A 17,421-nucleotide genomic window follows, 5' to 3' on the forward strand; every position below is an offset into this window, starting at 1 on the left:
TCTTTTTCTCGCTTGTCCTCCCGGGTGTTGCCGAGGACCTCATCCGGGGCTGGGCGCTGGGGACATCAGAACAAATGACACACGGTGCCTGGCCCAGAGTTAGAGCTGGTGGAAGAAGTCCTTGGTAGTTCTTAGGGGAATAAATCAGTAATAAGCCCTCTGTACCTGCTAAATGGGCTTTTTAAAAATGCCTCAGTGAGGCTTAAACTCTAGGTCACGGCCCCCGTGAGGATGAGGATTGTAATCAAGGCCACGACACTGGATTTTCCAGCCATTTATTACACATCAGGCTTGAGAGGCAAAGTCTAATATCATCCCATTTTTATAGACTGGGAAACTGAGTCTTGGAGAGGTCACGTGATCTGTCCAAGGTCACACAGCTGGGTCAGGGGCGGGCTAGATGCTGGCTGCTAGGTCAGCGTGAGGCAGGAAGCCCCCTCTCCCGCTGTGTCTAGAATGGGGAGCTGGTGAGCAGGGACCCCCAGGGTCCAGCTCATGTCTAATGTTCTCTGGCTTCTGGCCCACGACAAGGGAGACCCAGAAAAAGAGGAGCCTGGAAGCCTCCAGCATTTTGCTTCCAAAAGTAAGTAGCGAGGTGTGGTGCAAGACAGCTTGGGAGTGAGGAAAGGTCCCAAGGCAGCCAGCAGACCTCAGAGAGCCCAGACTCGGGGCGGAGGGGCATTGGCATCAGGGCCAACACCCCCAAACACCTGCTTGCCTTGAGGGTTGACCTGTGACCTCCTTTCTCAGGTCTCCAAGCCCCAGGAGAGGGTAAGCAGTGCTCAATCCTCTTTAAAGAAGGTTAAGGAGCAGGTGATTCAGTTACAAGTACTTGAAAAGAAAGCCCTGGGCAGGTCCAGAGACCAACGAATAATCCTAATCTGGGTGGAAAGGAATGGTAAATTGGGGCCCCCGCAGAGAATCCCTCCCTCCTGCCGTGGGGGGCGCGTGAACATTCCTGATACGGGATCTTGCATGGAGAGATTCCCGCATAATTTTCTTCTTTCTGTGCAGCCACTGATGACCCAGATGTGGGGCGGGTGGAGGCAGAAGTTCATTAAGGAACAGTGTGGGGGGCGGTGCACAATATTTTGGCTGTATTTTGTGTGTGAATCCTTGTGACTTTGGGAGAGTCCGCTCTGCCTCTGACTTCCACTTTGGGGTGTATTTAAAGATTAGCCCCATGTCTTCACCTGCAGGCCCAGCTCCGTTCCCCTTGGGTGACAGCAGCGCCCAAAATATTGTCCTGAGCCCACCCAGGACTCCATGCAGCCAGCCCAGGGCCCCGCGAGCCCCAGTGGCAGAGGCATTGTCATCCAGCCCTTTCTACGTGCCTGACACCTGCTCTAGCATTTTCATTTATAACTTCACTCAGAACAGTCCTACGCGGTGGGTGCTGCTACCATCACCCCACTTTACGGACAAGGGAACTAAGGTCCAGAGGTGAAGGAAGGGGCAGTGCCAGGACTCGGGGCGGCCCGGCCCCAGGATCTGTGTGCGTACCAATCCATCCCACCATTTCTCCGCCAGGTGGACATACAGACAGGCTGTGGGGTACCCCTGAGGCTCACTAAGCTTTGGGGGGCAGAAGCCATCATATTGGACTAGAGGGGGAAGGGATGGGAGCTATCGGGGAACAATGTGGCCCCGCTATCTCCCTGGAGAGCCTCGCTCCCTGGAATTTGTCTATATTTAGCAGGTGGCCAGGCAGGAGGCAGATAAGAAATCCTGGGGAGGGGGAGGGCCCTTTATATAGTGTGGGGGGACGGTCCTGCTCAGATCCTCTTCGGGTGGCCTGTGTCTGCTCCATTCCTGGTGTGACCTCTCTCAAGATGCCTGAGCCAGGGAAGAAGCCAGGTAGCTCCAGGCTTGGGGTCGGGGCCGGGTGTGGGGCAGGGAGGGCCGGGACAACTACAATTGGGACGCAGGTTTCAGAGTGAGTTCCCGAGAGTGGGGGCTGTCTTCCGGGTCTTTTCCTGACTCTTAGTTTCTCTTTCCCATCCTTCTAATAGAGTGAGGGCAAACCAGAGGACCCTTTCCCTGTCCCCACCCCATCTCTTCTGTAGCAAGATTAGGCCCAGCCTTGCCTTTTGGGAAAAGGCTGCCACAGGCAGGAGCCCGAGTTCAGTGTAGACTTGAGCCCATCTCGCTGAATGCTCTTGAGCAGGGCCATTACCTCTCCCGGCCTCAGTTTCCCTCTCTGTACAAGGAGGCGTTGGGCTGGTTCTCTCTAGTTGTGAGACTCTCTGCTTTACGAGCCTGCACCCCTGCGGCCCCCACACCAGGCGGGACTCCCACATTGAGGTGATGCAGCCCGTCTGTTCTGGGAGAGGATGGTTAAGAGGCCCCAGGACCAAGGGCATCCTGGGCCAAGGGCAGAGAAAGTCACAGCCCAGGGACCGGGTCCTGGCCTGTGCTCTTACAAGGTCATGCAGGGCAGGGATCCAGGCCCCCAGCCCCTCCCAGGCCAGCTTTATCTCAGTTGCTGATTCTCAGCCTGAGGCCCTTGGAGAACAAATTTAGCCACATTCAAGTAGGCAGAGTACCTGCCCCATGCTAAGGGCCCTGGATTATAGGAGAGAGAGGGGGCTGGGCTCCCCCCTGCCCCCCCTTGGCAGGGACTGTGGGGTATCCAGAGACACATCTAGTAGAATTCTTGTGTGGAAGTTAGGAACACAGCTCTGGCTCTCCTACGGCCTGGCTGTGTGATCTTAGATAAGTCACTTAACCTCTTTGAGCCTCAGTGTCCTCATCTGAGAAATGGGTATAATAATTGCATCTACTTCACAGAGCCATGGGACCATTCAATGAGGTGATACATTAAAGTGTTTATCACCATAGTTAGGAGGAGAGGCTGCAGGGGCGGGGTGCATGGGACAGTCAGGGGCTCCTGCAGCCTCCATGGGCTTGTCTCAGTCTCAGCCTTCAGCAAGAAGCCGAGGTCAGCAGAGGTGGCCGCCGGAAACCCTGCCGTGTTCGAGGCCGAGACAGAGAGGTCAGGAGTAAAGGTGCGCTGGCAGCGAGGGGGCAGTGACATCAGCGCCAGCGACAAGTACAGCCTGGCCGCCGAGGGCACGAGGCACACTCTGACTGTGCGGAACGTGGGCCCTGTGGACCAGGGGTCCTATGCAGTCATCGCCGGCTCATCCAAGGTCAAGTTTGACCTCAAGGTCATAGAAGCAGGTAAGACCCTGGCCAGCCTTCCATGAGGTTTCAGCATCCGGTGGCAGCCCTGCCACCTCCCCATGGCCCAGGATGTAGGAAGTGCTTTTCCACTTTCTTGCCTTTGCTTTGGCTGTGCTGTCTGCCAGGAATGCCCTCCTCCTCTTTTCTGTAGCAAGACCTCTCTGAAGGCTCCCATGCGGCTCCTTGGCCTGTTCCAGCCTTGGTGGAAGTAGGGGCGATTCAGGGATGACTAAGGCACAATGCCCTCAGGACACCTGCTCACAGATGGGGACTTGGCGGCTGTGTGTGCCAGCAGGGAAGCCCTGGTTGCTGGAGGTGTGGAGGGAGTCCCAGCCCCACCTGGGGATGGAGAGGAGGGTCGGAGCTCAGAGCTGCTGGGGCCGACCCGCCAGGACGTGGGCACAGGGTCTGCAAGGGGGAGGAGAAGGCGAGATGCATACTGCTGATTCCATCAGCCCGCAGAGATGGAGGGGGACCAGGGACAAGAGGAGGGCTCTCTGGTGAGAAGCGGCCCCATGACCGCTGCCCCTGCCCCTTCCAGAAAAAGCAGCGCCTGCACCGAGCCCTGCTCCTGCCCCTGCCCCTGCTGAGGCTCCTGGGGCCCCCAGAGAAGCCCTGGCCTCAGCCACTGAGGAGAGAGGAGGCTCCCCGAGTCCTGAAGGTGAGAGGGGCTGTGCAGGGGAGGCCAGGGCCGGCGGATGGGGTGTCCCAGCACAGTTCTTAAAGGCCTCCACCCACAGGGTCAAGCTCAGTGGTCCCTGATGCCTCTGGTGCCCCTGATGACCCCATCGGCCTCTTTGTGATGAGGCCACAGGATGGCGAGGTGACCACAGGTGAGTGTGGGCTGAGGCACCCGGGGGTGGGCTGGGGAAGGGGACAGCAGGGCATCCCCCCCAGCCCAGCCTGTCGCCCCTCTGTGTAGGTGGCAGCATCACCTTCTCGGCACGTGTGGCCGGAGCCAGCCTCCTGAAGCCGCCCACGGTGAAGTGGTTCAAAGGCAAGTGGGTGGACCTGAGCAGCAAAGTGGGTCAGCACCTGCAGCTTCACAGTAGCTACGACCGCGCCAGCAAGGTGGGCCTGCAGGGCACGGGGCTGGAGGCACGGGGCGGAAAGAGGGCAGGGAGCCGCTGGGAGGCCCCAGAGACACAGGCAGTGCTGGGGGTCACCCTGACACTGAGGGCACATGGGACGTGCAAAGAAGAAACCTGGGGAGGCTGGGAAGTAGGTTGGAGGGCCGGGGGTACATGGGGAGAACAAGGAGGCCCAGGGGACCTGTGGGACCTGGGGGGCTCACAGGGCATGATCATTTCATGGGGGTGTATAAAGCTAGGGGGCAAGGAGCTCAGGAAGGCTGGGGGTGAGCATCAGCCAGTGAGGATGAAAAGCCCATGGATAGATGTGTGTCAGAGCCCAAGCGGCCCTTCATTATATATAAGAAGATACCAGAGCTTGAGAGGTTGTTTTTGCTGGTCTGAGGTCACTCAGAGCCAGGCCTTGAACCTATGCTTTGACTCCCTGCTTCTGCTCCTTCTCCCGCTCTTCCACAGTCTTGGCCCAGGCAAGTGGGCTTCTGGCAGGGCAGGGCCAACATGTTCAGTTGTGTGGATTGTGCACTGCACAAAAGTGCCTGATCTTAAGCGAATGTCATTTGCCTTGTAGGCATCACAGATTTATATTTTATCATCACCCTGTGCCAGCAGATGGCAGTCATGTCTTGAAAAGGGGTTTCCTATTTACACAAAACCCTCTGGGTTAACTAAACCCTGGGGGTTGAGAACGTTGGTGGCCACGCCTCCTTCAGGAGTGAAGGGACTCCCCTTCTGGCCCCTGGTCTCTCCTGACACCTCACGTCCACAGGTCTACCTGTTTGAGCTGCACATTACAGATGCCCAGGCTACCTTTGCAGGCGGCTACCGCTGTGAGGTGTCCACCAAGGACAAATTTGACAGCTGCAACTTCAATCTCACTGTCCATGGTGAGCGGAGCCTGGCATCTGTCCTGGGATCAGGGTCCCCATGGGTCCTGTCCCCCATATCTGCCCCCATGCCTGCTCCCCTGAAGCCCCTTCCTGGACTCACCTCCCTCTCTGCCCCCAGAGGCCGTTGGTCCTGGAGAACTGGACCTCCGATCGGCCTTCCGTCGCACGTGAGTGGTTCCCTCTCCTCAGGGCCCAGGGGAGGCCAATGCTGGGGTCTGAGGCCCCTCGGGGTCAGGGCTGGGAGGGATGTGGGGGAGGATGAAGTTGATAGGCTTGGGGGACAGCAAGCTTCCCTGGGCAGTAAGGAACTTGTTCTAACCCCCACAGGAGCCTAGCAGGAAGTGGTCGGCGGATCAGGTACCCTGTCCCAGCCCCTACTTGTCCAGAACACAGACCCGGGAGCCCCCATCCAGCCAGTGCCCCTTCCTCCCTCAGTACCTCTCCCCACCCCCACCATCCCCAAGCCCATTCCAGTTGGCTCCACTGCAGCCTTACTGGATGTCCCTCTCCACAGTGACAGCCACGAGGATGCTGGAACTCTGGACTTCAGCTCACTGCTGAAGAAGAGGTGAGCCCCTGGGCAGCAGGGCCTAGCACAGACAGCGAGGCCCCGGTTCAAACCCCAGCCGTGCGGTTTTCCAGCTGTGCGGCCCTGAGCTGGTCCCTGAACTCTGAGCTGGTTTCCTTGTCTGTCGGACGGGACCGTCCTGGTGTTGGGAAGAGCAGAGGGCTCTGCGGACATTGTACCCCGTGAACTCACATCCTCACGGGGTCGCCCACAGCCCCCGACAACTTGAGTCTATGATAGCTCAGCTCAGTAGGCTCCGGGGGACCCAGAGAAGCTGGGAACAGCTCCCCAGCCCCCCCAGGTGACTGTGTGTCCTCTCCCTCTCTCTCCTGGACCCTGCATTATGGCTGGTGCTGCTGCGGCGCAGAGAGTAAGCTCCGCGGGTGGGCGCTTCGGGCGGCAGGGGGCTGGTGGGACTCTGTGTCAGGCCCCGGCGAGAGCCAGGGCTGGGACTCACACGGACCTGGTGAGGAGCCCCACTGACCAGGGCGTCTCTGCACCTTGGGTTCTCCTGACACCCGCCTGCCAGAGCTCAGGAGGAACAAGCAAGGCCATGTGTTTGGGGCAGTGTAAATGAAGGGACAGGGTGTGGCAGGGAGGGAGGAGGCTAGGGCCCATGGGCTGGGGCCCCAGGTCCCTGTGGGCAGGTGGCCCACGCCTCTAACTGTCCCCTGCTTTTCTGCCCTGCCTGGAGCAGCAGTTTCCGGAGGTGAGTGCCTGATGAGGCCTGCACCCCTGTCACCCACCTTCCGCAGGGACGCCCCCACACTGAAACTCAAGTCCAATGCCAGCTCAAGTGGCACCACCAGAGGGGAAGGGGCAGATGGCCTGGGGCCGCTAGGGCTCCTTGGTTGGGCCCCCGGGGAAGCCCTGCCCCAGGGGAAGGTGGGGTGGGCCCCCCTCCCCCCTCCCCCCGCGCCCCCCCCGCCCCCGTATCCCTTGAGGACTCTTGGTGGGACTGGGATGCAGGGACTCAAAGCTGGAGGCCCCAGCCGAGGAAGACGTGTGGGAGATCCTGCGGCAGGCGTCCCCGTCGGAGTACGAGCGCATCGCCTTCCAGCACGGGGTCACCGACCTGCGGGGCATGCTCAAGAGGCTGAAGGGCATGAAGCGGGATGAGAAGAAGAGCACAGGTGAGCCCGCCCCTGCGGAGCAGAGGAGAGGCTGAGCGGCACACACGGGGCAGGGCGGGGTGGGGGAGCTCAGCTTAGCAAGGGACCACAGCGGAGAGAACAGGGGAGGTAGGAGGGGGTGGTGGGAGGACATAGCTCTCTGGCACAGCCACCGGCCCCCAAGGTGGGTGTGGCCTTCGGGGGTGCAGGGCGGCGGAGCAGTGGGGACAGTGACGGCGGTGCTCAGCCTTTCAGAAGAAGCTGGAGCCCGCCTACCAGGTGAGCAAGGGCCACAAGATCCGGCTGACCGTGGAGCTGGCTGACCCCGACGCCGAGGTCAAGTGGCTGAAGAATGGACAAGAGATCCAGATGAGCGGCAGGTGCGGTGGGTGGGGGTGGGGGTGGGGGCAGGTGCAGGAGCAGGAGCTCAGGGGCCCTGGAGGCTCCCAACCTGCTCTCCCTGCCTCTCACTGCCGGTGTTCTCTATCTCTGCTGGTTCCTGCTCTGTCTCTCCCCATGTCCTTCTTTCTGGCTCTAACTTCCCATCTTTCTGTTTCCAATCTCTGTTCTTGTCTTTTTTTTCCTTTTTTTTTCCCCTTCATCTGGCTTCTGCTCCCCGGGATGCTCCCATGACCCCTTCTGCTCCACAGCAAGTAAGGCCGGCTCCTGGAGGGAAGGCTTGGGGTGGGGGCACGGGACCCCAACAGGGGGTTGGACGGGGCACCCAGGGCCCAGGGGTGAGTGTGGCTGAACCTCCATGCCCCGCGGCCCCGGGCCCAGGTACATCTTCGAGTCTGTGGGGGCCAAGCGCACGCTGACCATCAGCCAGTGCTTGCTGGCGGACGACGCGGCCTACCAGTGCGTGGTGGGCGGGGAGAAATGCAGCACCGAGCTCTTTGTCAAAGGTGGGCCTGCACCCGGGACCCTGGGAGCCTGCAACCAGGGTGGGGGGGCAGGGCTGCAGAGGACAGACTGTCATGTTCTCCCCACGGGACAGAGCCCCCCGTGCTGATCACTCGGCCCCTGGAAGACCAGCTGGTGATGGTGGGACAGCGGGTGGAGTTCGAGTGCGAAGTGTCCGAGGAGGGGGCCCAGGTCAAATGGTGAGTGCCAAAGTTCACTTGTGTCCCAGGACGGGGCCCGGGTCAATGGGGGCATGGGTGGGGCCGGTTGGGGGGGCACACTGGGGGCCTCCCTGGAGGAGGCCACAGTGCTTCCTGCCCACCCACCGGCCAGGCTGAAGGATGGGGTGGAGCTGACCCGGGAGGAGACCTTCAAATACCGGTTCAAGAAGGACGGCCAGAGACACCACCTGATCATCAATGAGGCGACGCTGGAGGACGCCGGGCACTACGCGCTGCACACCAGCGGGGGCCAGGCGCTGGCCGAGCTCATCGTGCAGGGTGAGGCCGCTCAGCCCCAGTGCCCTCCCCGGCCGCAGACGGGAACCCGGCAAACCCAGGACGGTGGCCCTTGTGACCTTGGGCCAGTCACCTGGCACACACGGAGCCTCACCATTCTCCTCTGGAGGGTCCCGTGGGCCTGGTTAGCGTCCCCCCACCCCCCGAGACTCCCCGTGGGCACTGTACGACCGGAGGCACGCTCGTATCACACCCAAGCCTGCGCATGCGTGTTCCTCCATGTCCGTGTGATCGCCGCGGGGATTCACGCCCACACCCACCGCCCCCAGCTCACAGCTCTGCCCTGCCCCCCAGAGAAAAAGCTAGAGGTGTACCAGAGCATCGCGGACCTGACGGTGGGCGCAAAGGACCAGGCAGTATTCAAGTGTGAGGTGTCTGACGAGAACGTGCGGGGCGTGTGGCTGAAGAATGGGAAGGAGCTGGTCCCCGACAGCCGCATCAAGGTGTCCCACATCGGGCGGTGAGTGTGGGGGCTGAGCCCCATTGCAGAGGGGGCAAATGGGGGGGACACTGAGACAGAGACAGAGAGACAGGGAGAAACAGAGACAGAGAGAAGAGCAGACAGAGACAGTGACTGAGAGAGAGACACGTAGAGAGACAGGGAAAAACAGAGACATAGAGAGAGCTAGAAACAGAGAGACAGAGATGGACAGAAAGCAGACACGCAGACCCAGGACAGAGACTGCAGTAGATAAAGAGATAGAGAGGGAGACAGAGAGACAGAAGCATACAGAAGGGAGTCTTGCCGAGGCAACGGAAGTGGTGAGAGAGACAGGCTGGGAGCCCCCCAGCCTCCGGCCCCCAGCTCATGACCAGGGCAGGGCAGGAGGCCACCTGGACGCCAGCCCTGGCCAGGGGCCCTCCCTCTCTCCCACTCTCTTACTCATGCCTCTAGCATCTGGGTTGGCCCGTGCTAGGCCCAAGGTCACAGAGATTAGTGAGACCAGCCCCTACTCAGTCTCCAAGGGCCCAGCCAAGGGGCACTTGTATATTGTCCACCTCTGAAAACAAGTGAGGGACTAGAAAGTCAAAAATAGAGAAAGAAAGCATTTAAAATACCAGACCACCACTGAGCTAGGGGTGGGGCAGGGGCCCTCGGAGCCCTGACTATGGTGAGGCTGCTGGGGGGCAGGTGGCCTGGGGGGCCCCCTGAGCCCCCACTTCTTGGCAGGGTCCACAAACTGACCATTGATGACGTCACACCTGCGGACGAGGCTGACTACAGCTTTGTGCCTGAGGGCTTTGCCTGCAACCTGTCGGCCAAACTCCATTTCATGGGTGAGCTGGCACCTGGCTGGGGTGGGGGCCCTGTGGCTGGGCTCTGCCTTCGCTCCCCGCCCCGTGCCACTTGCTCTTCTTTCTTTCACAGAGGTCAAGATCGACTTCGTACCCAGGCAAGGTGAGGGTCGGGACCTCTTCCCTGGGCCCCCTCCACACATGTCCCCTTCCAGTCCCAGACAGTGGGAAGAGTGAGGAACCTGGAGTGGGGACCCCAAGACCCAGCCCAGCCCTACCACTCACAACCATGGGCCAGTTATAATCTCTAGAAACCTCAGTTTCCTCATCTCTAAAGTGGGAATCCTAAAAAAAATAATAATAATAAAACAAAGTGGGAATCCTGACAGGGCCTCCTCCATGGGGGCAGGAAAGATGAGAAAAAAAGATGTGAGATTTCATTATTAAGTCTTTCTGCCTTTATTTTATTATTATTATTATTATATTTTAGAGGGTGGAGGGGCAGAGGGAGAGGGAGAGAGAGAATCTCAAGCAGGCTCTATGTCTGGAGCCCGACTCAGGGCTCCATCTCCACCATGAGATCATGACCTGAGCTGATAGCAAGAGTCACATGCTTAGTGCGCTGAGCGCCCAGATGCCCCAAATCTTTTCTGCTTTTAGACATACCCCTCCCGCTTGTAGATTAAACACCCATCAGGCATTTAGAATCCTAACGTCAGGAGAACAGTCTGAGGCTGAGGCATGCTCGAGGTCAGTGTTTTCCAAATTAAGTTCACGGACTAGGTTACTCCATCTTAACAGGGTTCCCTGGTGAAGTAAGTTTGGGAAACTCTGAACACTTACTGGGCCTCTTGCTGATTTAGAAGGTGTGCTAGCATGTCAAAGGCTCTAGAAAGTCCCGTGGTAAAAAAATGTGCTTAACTTTGTTTAATCCAGGGTTTCCTACTTGATTTGGCCGTGGAAACATCTTTTTTCTTTCTTCTGGCGGGACATTGGTGTTCCCCCTGAACACAGTGTGAGAAATGCTACAGCAGGCGACCTGGGGTTACAGACCTACCCGGGAACTTCCTGGGGGGGGATGGAAACGTTCTACATCTTGACTGAGGCTGAGGTGTACACATTTGTCAAAACCCGTCGAGCTGTATGCTCAAACGCTGGCATTTTATTGTGTGTAAATTATACCTTAGAGTGACTAAAAATCAACAACTAGGGACACGTGCTCCTTCCAGGATCCCCCACTTTCAGGGGGCTTTCTCTGACCTACACCATCTTCCCCCCGCCCCCCCAGAACCTCCCAAGATCCACCTGGACTGCCCGGGCCGCAAGCCGGACACCATTGTGGTTGTGGCTGGGAACAAGCTACGCCTGGATGTCCCTATCTCCGGGGACCCTGCTCCCACTGTGATTTGGCAGAAGAGCATCCCACAGGTACTCCCTCCTCTACTTCCCCATCTGCCAAATGGGTGCGTGGGACCAAAGGATGTTGGCATCTGTTCCCCACCCACATGGGCAGGGCCTACAGCTAGCTGGTCCCTGGTGGGAGGTGGGCAAGGTGGGCAGCAGAATGGGGGTGGGCAAAGGGGAGACAGAAGGGCTGCTGGGCAGGGATTCCCTCCAGGCCAGGTCAGCCCCTACCCCCACCGCTTCCCTCCTGCTCTGTTTCCAGAAAAACAAGGTCCCGGCAGGGCCAGCCCCTGATGCCACAGGGGATGCTGGTGCCAGTGACGAGTGGGTGTTTGACAAGAAGGTGAGTGCGGCTGATGGTGGGCTCAGGCTTGTTGGCCTTCTGTCGTTTTTTGCCCACACGGTTTCTACGCTTCAGTGAGGTCTCCATGAAGGCACCACATCTGGCTAGCTGTGCTCCTGCCCGGGCATGGTCTCTGGGGAACCCTCGTGCCTCAATCAGGCACAAGTTCCCTTAACATTGCTGGGACACCCTCCTGCCTGGGGTGTTCCCTGGCTCCCGTCTTCGGGGGCTGACCTTCACTTTGTACTTCTTCCCGACCAGGCAGTGGGTTTCCCTGTAAGCCTAGCTGCCTTGGCACCACTCAGGTCAGCTTTTCCAACACAGTCAGCTCCTCCACCTACCTGAGTCCTTTCGGGACCCTCAGCTCTGTAAGGTCATGTTATTCCCATTCAGCAGATAATAAAACCGAGGCACAGAGAGAATAGGTGATCGCCTGAAGTTCCACGGCAAAGCTGGAGCTAGAGCCCAAGCGCCTCACCCCGGTGCTTTGCCCCCGGCAGGCCCCACATTAAGGTTTTTGGACTAGGCGCTCACATGAGTGGTTTCCACTCAGGCTGCATTTGCTCCCCGGACCCTGCTCTGAGCTCTGTTCCTACCTCGGGCCATTGCAGAGGCTGTCAAAGCTGCGGGGTCCGACTGGGGCCCTTTTCCCCAAGTTCCCCTCCCTCCCCAGCTGCTGTGTGAGACCGAGGGCCGGGTCCGCGTGGAGACCACCAAGGACCGCAGCATATTCACTGTCGAGGGGGCAGAGAAGGAAGACGAGGGTGTTTACACTGTCACGGTGAAGAACCCCGTGGGCGAGGACCAGGTCAATCTCACAGTCAAGGTCATCGGTGAGGCTGGCTGGCCCAGGGCCAAGAGGGGAAGACAGAGGGTCAAGCAGGGAGGGCCCATCCATTCACTCAGTTACGCCTTTGACAAACATCATAGGGCGTGCTCTCAGCTCCGTGGAGAGGACTGGGATTAGGACACAGGGTGAACATGGGCAGTGGGGAACCTTAATAAAGCATCAATCACAGGCTGGTGACATGATCAGAGCCACATTCTAGAAATGTCCGTGGGGCAGAGGAGGCAGGCACTAGCTGTTGGTTGGGGTGGTAAGGGAACTAGCAGCGCTGGCCCTAGGACTGGGGAAGGGCTGATGTGGGTTCCCCCCCACAGATGTGCCAGATGCCCCTGCGGCCCCCAAGATCAGCAACGTGGGTGAGGACTCCTGCACGGTGCAGTGGGAGCCCCCTGCCTACGACGGAGGCCAGCCCATCCTGGGTGAGTGGAGGGCATAGGGATAGAGCCGAGGGCTGGGTTGCGGGGGTGTCCAGGCTCCAAACCAGAGCTCCTGCCTGGCCCTCCTCAGGCTACATCCTGGAGCGCAAGAAGAAGAAGAGCTACCGGTGGATGCGGCTGAACTTTGACCTGCTGCGAGAGCTCAGCCACGAGGCCCGGCGCATGATCGAGGGCGTGGTATATGAGATGAGAGTCTACGCGGTCAACACCATCGGCATGTCCAGGCCCAGCCCGGCCTCCCAGCCCTTCATGCCGATTGGTGAGGCTGCCTGGCCTGGCGTGGCGCACGCCCTCCCCGGTCAGGCTACTCTGTGGGCGGCCACCACACAAGACCACATCAGGGTCCCCTTTAAGCCTCAGTTGGGGCTAAGCCTCTTCGTTTCACAGATGGAGAAAGTGGGGTTCCCAGCAGTTAAATGACTTGCTCAAGGTCACCTAGCCGGTAGGTAGGGGTGGAGCCGAGACTCACACCACTCTGACTGCTGGTGACTCTCAGGCCTCACTTTCCACATCTATAAAATGGGAATGATGACAATATCTACTTCATGGAACTGCTGTTAGGATGGCATACAGCAGGTGCTCAATACATTTCAATGGACCCCTCTTCCTTGCTCCCTTCAACCAGGGAGGGAGGGTGATGCCTATGGGGAGCAAGCTGCAGGCCTTTCCCTTTAGGGACTGACTTCCAGTTTGCTTAACTCTTAGTGGACTCATCTAACCCGCACAGTGCCAGGAAATTCCCCGTTTTAGGCCAGTTTTTCCCGAAATGCTACATTTGTAGCATTTCCTCCATTGTCTAAGGAAGTGGCTCCTTGTAAGCATGTTCGTTCTCTGGGGTATCTTTTCTGATTTATAGCTCTCTTGTGCCCGCTGCCCCCGCTCATGTCTTTAAGCCTGTGCAGAGACAGGTCTTTTCCGGGAGCGGAGCTGTTTCTGGCAGGGCTTGGAACCCGGACAGCACGGGGTGGGGGGAGGCCGGGGTGGGGGGAGCGCCCCCGTGGGGCCAGTGGTCACTTGGGGGGCTGGGTCACGGCCCTTCGGTCTTCCTGGTGGTGCAGACCCAGTGGGGCCCCTCTCGGACTCCCCCTGTGCCTAGGCCCCCCGAGCGAGCCCACCCACCTGGCAGTGGAGGACGTGTCGGACACCACCGTCTCCCTCAAGTGGCGGCCGCCGGAGCGCGTGGGAGCGGGCGGCCTGGACGGCTACAGCGTGGAGTACTGCCGGGAGGGCTGTGAGTGCCCCGGGCCGCCCCGCCCCTGGGCCACCTCCAGGCCCTCCGCCCCGCGCTGGGCCCCAGACAGCCTGGGGTGGGGCGGGAGCGGGGGGTGCGGGGGCTGCGGATGCCGACGCTGCTCCCCCGACCAGGCTCGGAGTGGACGGCTGCCCTGCAGGGGCTGACGGAGCGCACCTCGATGCTGGTGAAGGACCTGCCCACCCGCGCGCGGCTGCTCTTCCGTGTGCGCGCCCATAACATGGCGGGGCCCGGAGCGCCCGTCGCCACCAAGGAGGCCGTGACGGTGCAGGAGATACTGCGTGAGTGGCCCCTGTGCAGTCACGGGACAGACCTGCCACGGACGGCCTGGCCCTTTGGATCGGCGGAAGGGGGGGGCACATTCGGAGAGCTCCTGCGGGGAGGAGGGGACAGGAGAGCCTTTCTTCATGTCCCAGGCCCAGGGCAAATATTCGGAGAGGGCTCCCTGCGGTTTTCTGGGACGGGGTCTGGGACAGGAACATGTAGGCCGTCACACCATTGTCCATGAGCTCTGTTCTATGAGCCTCTCAGTTCAACGGGTATTGTCCCTGTGCCCCTGACTCGGTATCAGATTAACCCCTCTGGGATCCACTTCTCATTCCTCTATTCCCAGCAAAGGCTCAATCCCGTAAAGATTGGAAAGAGGCAGCAGCCTGGGGTGCAAACAGCCTGGGGGATAGGGTAGAGACCAAGACCCTGCATTCGCATTCTGGCCTGTGACTTGCTAGCTGTGTGACCCTGAACCACTGGCTCACCCTCTCCGATCCCTGCCTCTTATAGGGTGTGGTGAGGCAGAGGTGGAAGCAGGGATTTTGAAGACCCTCTGGAGCTAGGGTTGGGGGAGCTAGGGGAGGGGCATTTTCCTCTCCGCAGCCTTCTGGCCCCGCCTCCGAAAGGGAGGAGCTGTGGCGCTCCTGGGGCGGGGCTTTCCCCTTGCTGAGCCGCCCACTCGGTACCCACAGAGCGGCCACGGCTCCAGTTGCCCAGGCACCTGCGCCAGACCATCCAGAGAAAGGTTGGGGAGCCCGTGAACCTCCTCATTCCTTTCCAGGTAGGGCCGGCCACCCTCCCTGTGCCCCCCCGTGTGTCATCTATGCCTAGCGGGGAGACGTGTCTTGGGGCTGACCAGACCCTGAAATGCCACCCAGTCGTGCCAGGCTCAGGGGTGAGCTTTCCCTCCCCACAGGGCAAGCCCCGGCCTCAGGTGACCTGGACCAAAGAGGGGCAGCCCCTGGCAGGTGAGGAGGTCAGCATCCGCAACAGCCCCACAGACACCATCCTGTTCATCCGGGCTGCTCGCCGCGCCCACTCTGGAACCTATCAGGTGACGCTGCGAATCGAGAACATGGAGGACAAGGCCACGCTGGTCCTGCAGATTGTTGGTGCGTGGTGCTGGGCCCCTCCTCTGGGGTGGGGGGGGGAGTCCCCCCAGCAGGTGGCACCTTCCAGCTGGACTCTCTCCTGCAGACAAGCCAAGCCCTCCCCAGGACATTCGGGTCATGGAAGCGTGGGGTTTCAACGTGGCTCTGGAGTGGAAACCACCCCAGGATGATGGCAACACAGAGATCTGGGGTTACACAGTACAGAAAGCCGACAAGAAGACCATGGTGAGTCTGGGGTTCTGGGCACCCCGTATAGACCCTCCCTAGGGCCACTCAGACTCCCTCCCCTGACCTTAGAAAGGGTCTGCTGCTCATCCTCCCTGTTTGACCTGGTTCCCGCTACAGATGGGGTGCAGACACCAGGGGCCCCCAAAAGAGGCCCCTGGCGGGTAGTAGGGCCAGGCCCCAGAGAGCCTCCCTTTCCTCCACACCCCCAGGAATGGTTCACTGTCCTGGAGCATTACCGCCGCACTCACTGCGTGGTTTCAGAGCTCATCATTGGCAACGGCTACTACTTCCGGGTCTTCAGCCATAACATGGTGGGACCCAGTGACAAAGCAGCCACCACCAAGGAGCCTGTCTTTATCCCCAAACCAGGTGCTGTACCTTTACTCCCACTCCCAGGAGGAGCCTGGGCAGGGGGGGCGGTGGGAGCAGGGAGGGGGCCTAGTGTGGCGTGACAGTCTTGGTACAAATTCCTATTACCAACAGGCATCACATATGAGCCACCCAACTATAAGGCCCTGGACTTCTCTGAGGCCCCGAGCTTCACCCGCCCCCTGGTGAACCGCTCAGTCATCGCCGGCTACAACGCTATCCTCTGCTGTGCCGTCCGGGGTAGCCCCAAGGTAGAGAGCTTGGGGCCCTAAGCCAGGCAGACTCAGGAGGCAGGGTTCAGAGGCTCCAACTTCCATTGGTCCTCTCCCCAGCCTTTCCCTGCATTCTGTCTCACGAGGGTTCACAGCGAGGCTCCTCTCCCTGAAGAGGGCCTTGGCAGTCTCCATTGGCTCCCTGGTCATTCCCTGCTTGGGCATCACGTGGACCCTAGTGGGAGCCCGTAGAATAGAAACAGGTTCCCTCCAGGCCTCCCGTCAACCTGAGATGGTCTGCCTTCCTCCCATGACCTGATTATAGCCCAAGATTTCCTGGTTCAAGAACGGCCTGGATCTGGGGGAAGACGCCCGCTTCCGCATGTTCAGCAAGCAGGGAGTGTTGACGCTGGAGATCAGAAAGCCCTGCCCCTTCGACGGGGGCATCTATGTCTGTAGGGCCACCAACTTACAAGGCGAGGCACAGTGTGAGTGCCACCTAGAAGTACGAGGTGAGGAGCCTGCGGGACCAGGGCCCAGGGTGGCGGAGCAGGCCGGGAACCAGCTGGGACTCTGCTGGCCTGGCCCCCGCAGCTGCTCTGGCTGAAAGAGCAGTGACCCCATTGCGTCCAACATGGGCACTGGCTTCTGCTGCCACAGCTGCTCCCTTGGGAGGCTGGGGGGACATGTAAGGTGCCGGGAGGGGAAACACACATGTGGCGTGACCTCCTTCTCCCCTGCAGTGCCTCAGTGACCGGCTGGCTCCCCAGAGGCCAGGTACGTACTCCCAAGTTACCCCGACGCCCCGGCCTGAGTCAGAGGCCAAGCCCTGGCCCTTGGTTTGGGGGCAGCCATCGGGAAATGGAGGTGCAGGTGTCTCTCACAGGGCTCAGTCCAGCACATTCATAAGAGAACCCGTCTCGCAGGCACCGAGGGATGCTGGCCCGTGTCCCGGGAGCCTGGAAGGACGCTGCCCAAGCCGCCTTCCCGCTGTTGGCTGTGTGTGCACATGTGTATCCAGGGCTGGGCTGGGAGAGCGTCAGTGGGGCAGCACCAGGAAGATGAGCAGGGGGTGCTCCGCACAGACCGAACCGCCTGAGCTCCCCCTGGAAGTTCTCAGGTCTTTGGGACAAAAAGTTGGTGGGCTCGGGATATGGTGGTTGGGGACAGGCCTTTCTGGCCTGCCACATCTTCTCAGTGGATAAGGGCAATAAAAGATGAGTGCAGTCACAGCTGGCTCTTGTCCGAAGTGTTTGTTTTCACAAAAAGCACAGGGAAATACACTTGACCTTCCGAGCAAACTGAGGCAGGTGTTCTGTCCTCCAGATGAGTTAAAAGGAGGCTGAGAGGGGAATCCCAAATTCATAGAACACTAGAAGAAACCTCTGTCATCCCCCCCGTGTACGTTCTTCCAATGAGGAAAGGAAGGGGCAGTGACGAAAGTGC

The 17,421-nt window shown here is 59.8% G+C and overlaps 1 protein-coding gene across 1 annotated transcript; it reads left to right on the top strand.

Annotated features, from left to right (window-relative positions):
• The first annotated feature begins 1,799 nt into the window (after positions 1–1,799).
• LOC111149549 (myosin binding protein C, cardiac) lies at positions 1,800–17,198 on the top strand. Its single transcript, XM_022506643.1, has 36 exons — positions 1,800–1,857; positions 2,917–3,183; positions 3,728–3,847; positions 3,927–4,019; positions 4,109–4,257; positions 5,044–5,161; positions 5,283–5,331; positions 5,492–5,521; positions 5,679–5,732; positions 6,100–6,102; positions 6,430–6,441; positions 6,702–6,865; positions 7,092–7,224; positions 7,495–7,497; positions 7,625–7,749; positions 7,842–7,947; positions 8,081–8,247; positions 8,560–8,725; positions 9,437–9,543; positions 9,635–9,664; positions 10,790–10,929; positions 11,168–11,248; positions 11,922–12,081; positions 12,410–12,514; positions 12,603–12,791; positions 13,629–13,763; positions 13,898–14,065; positions 14,747–14,835; positions 14,971–15,166; positions 15,252–15,391; positions 15,604–15,763; positions 15,878–16,014; positions 16,301–16,487; positions 16,719–16,752; positions 16,843–16,850; positions 16,902–17,198. The coding sequence occupies exons 1-34, from the start codon at positions 1,833–1,835 to the stop codon at positions 16,727–16,729; spliced, it is 3,819 nt and encodes a 1,272-aa protein (XP_022362351.1). The 5' UTR covers positions 1,800–1,832; the 3' UTR covers positions 16,730–16,752; positions 16,843–16,850; positions 16,902–17,198.
• The last annotated feature ends 223 nt before the right edge of the window (positions 17,199–17,421 follow it).

This window comes from Enhydra lutris, unplaced genomic scaffold (assembly GCF_002288905.1).
Source record: "Enhydra lutris kenyoni isolate GAN:26980312 unplaced genomic scaffold, ASM228890v2 scaffoldscaffold22, whole genome shotgun sequence".
Taxonomy (NCBI): Eukaryota; Metazoa; Chordata; class Mammalia; order Carnivora; family Mustelidae; genus Enhydra; species Enhydra lutris.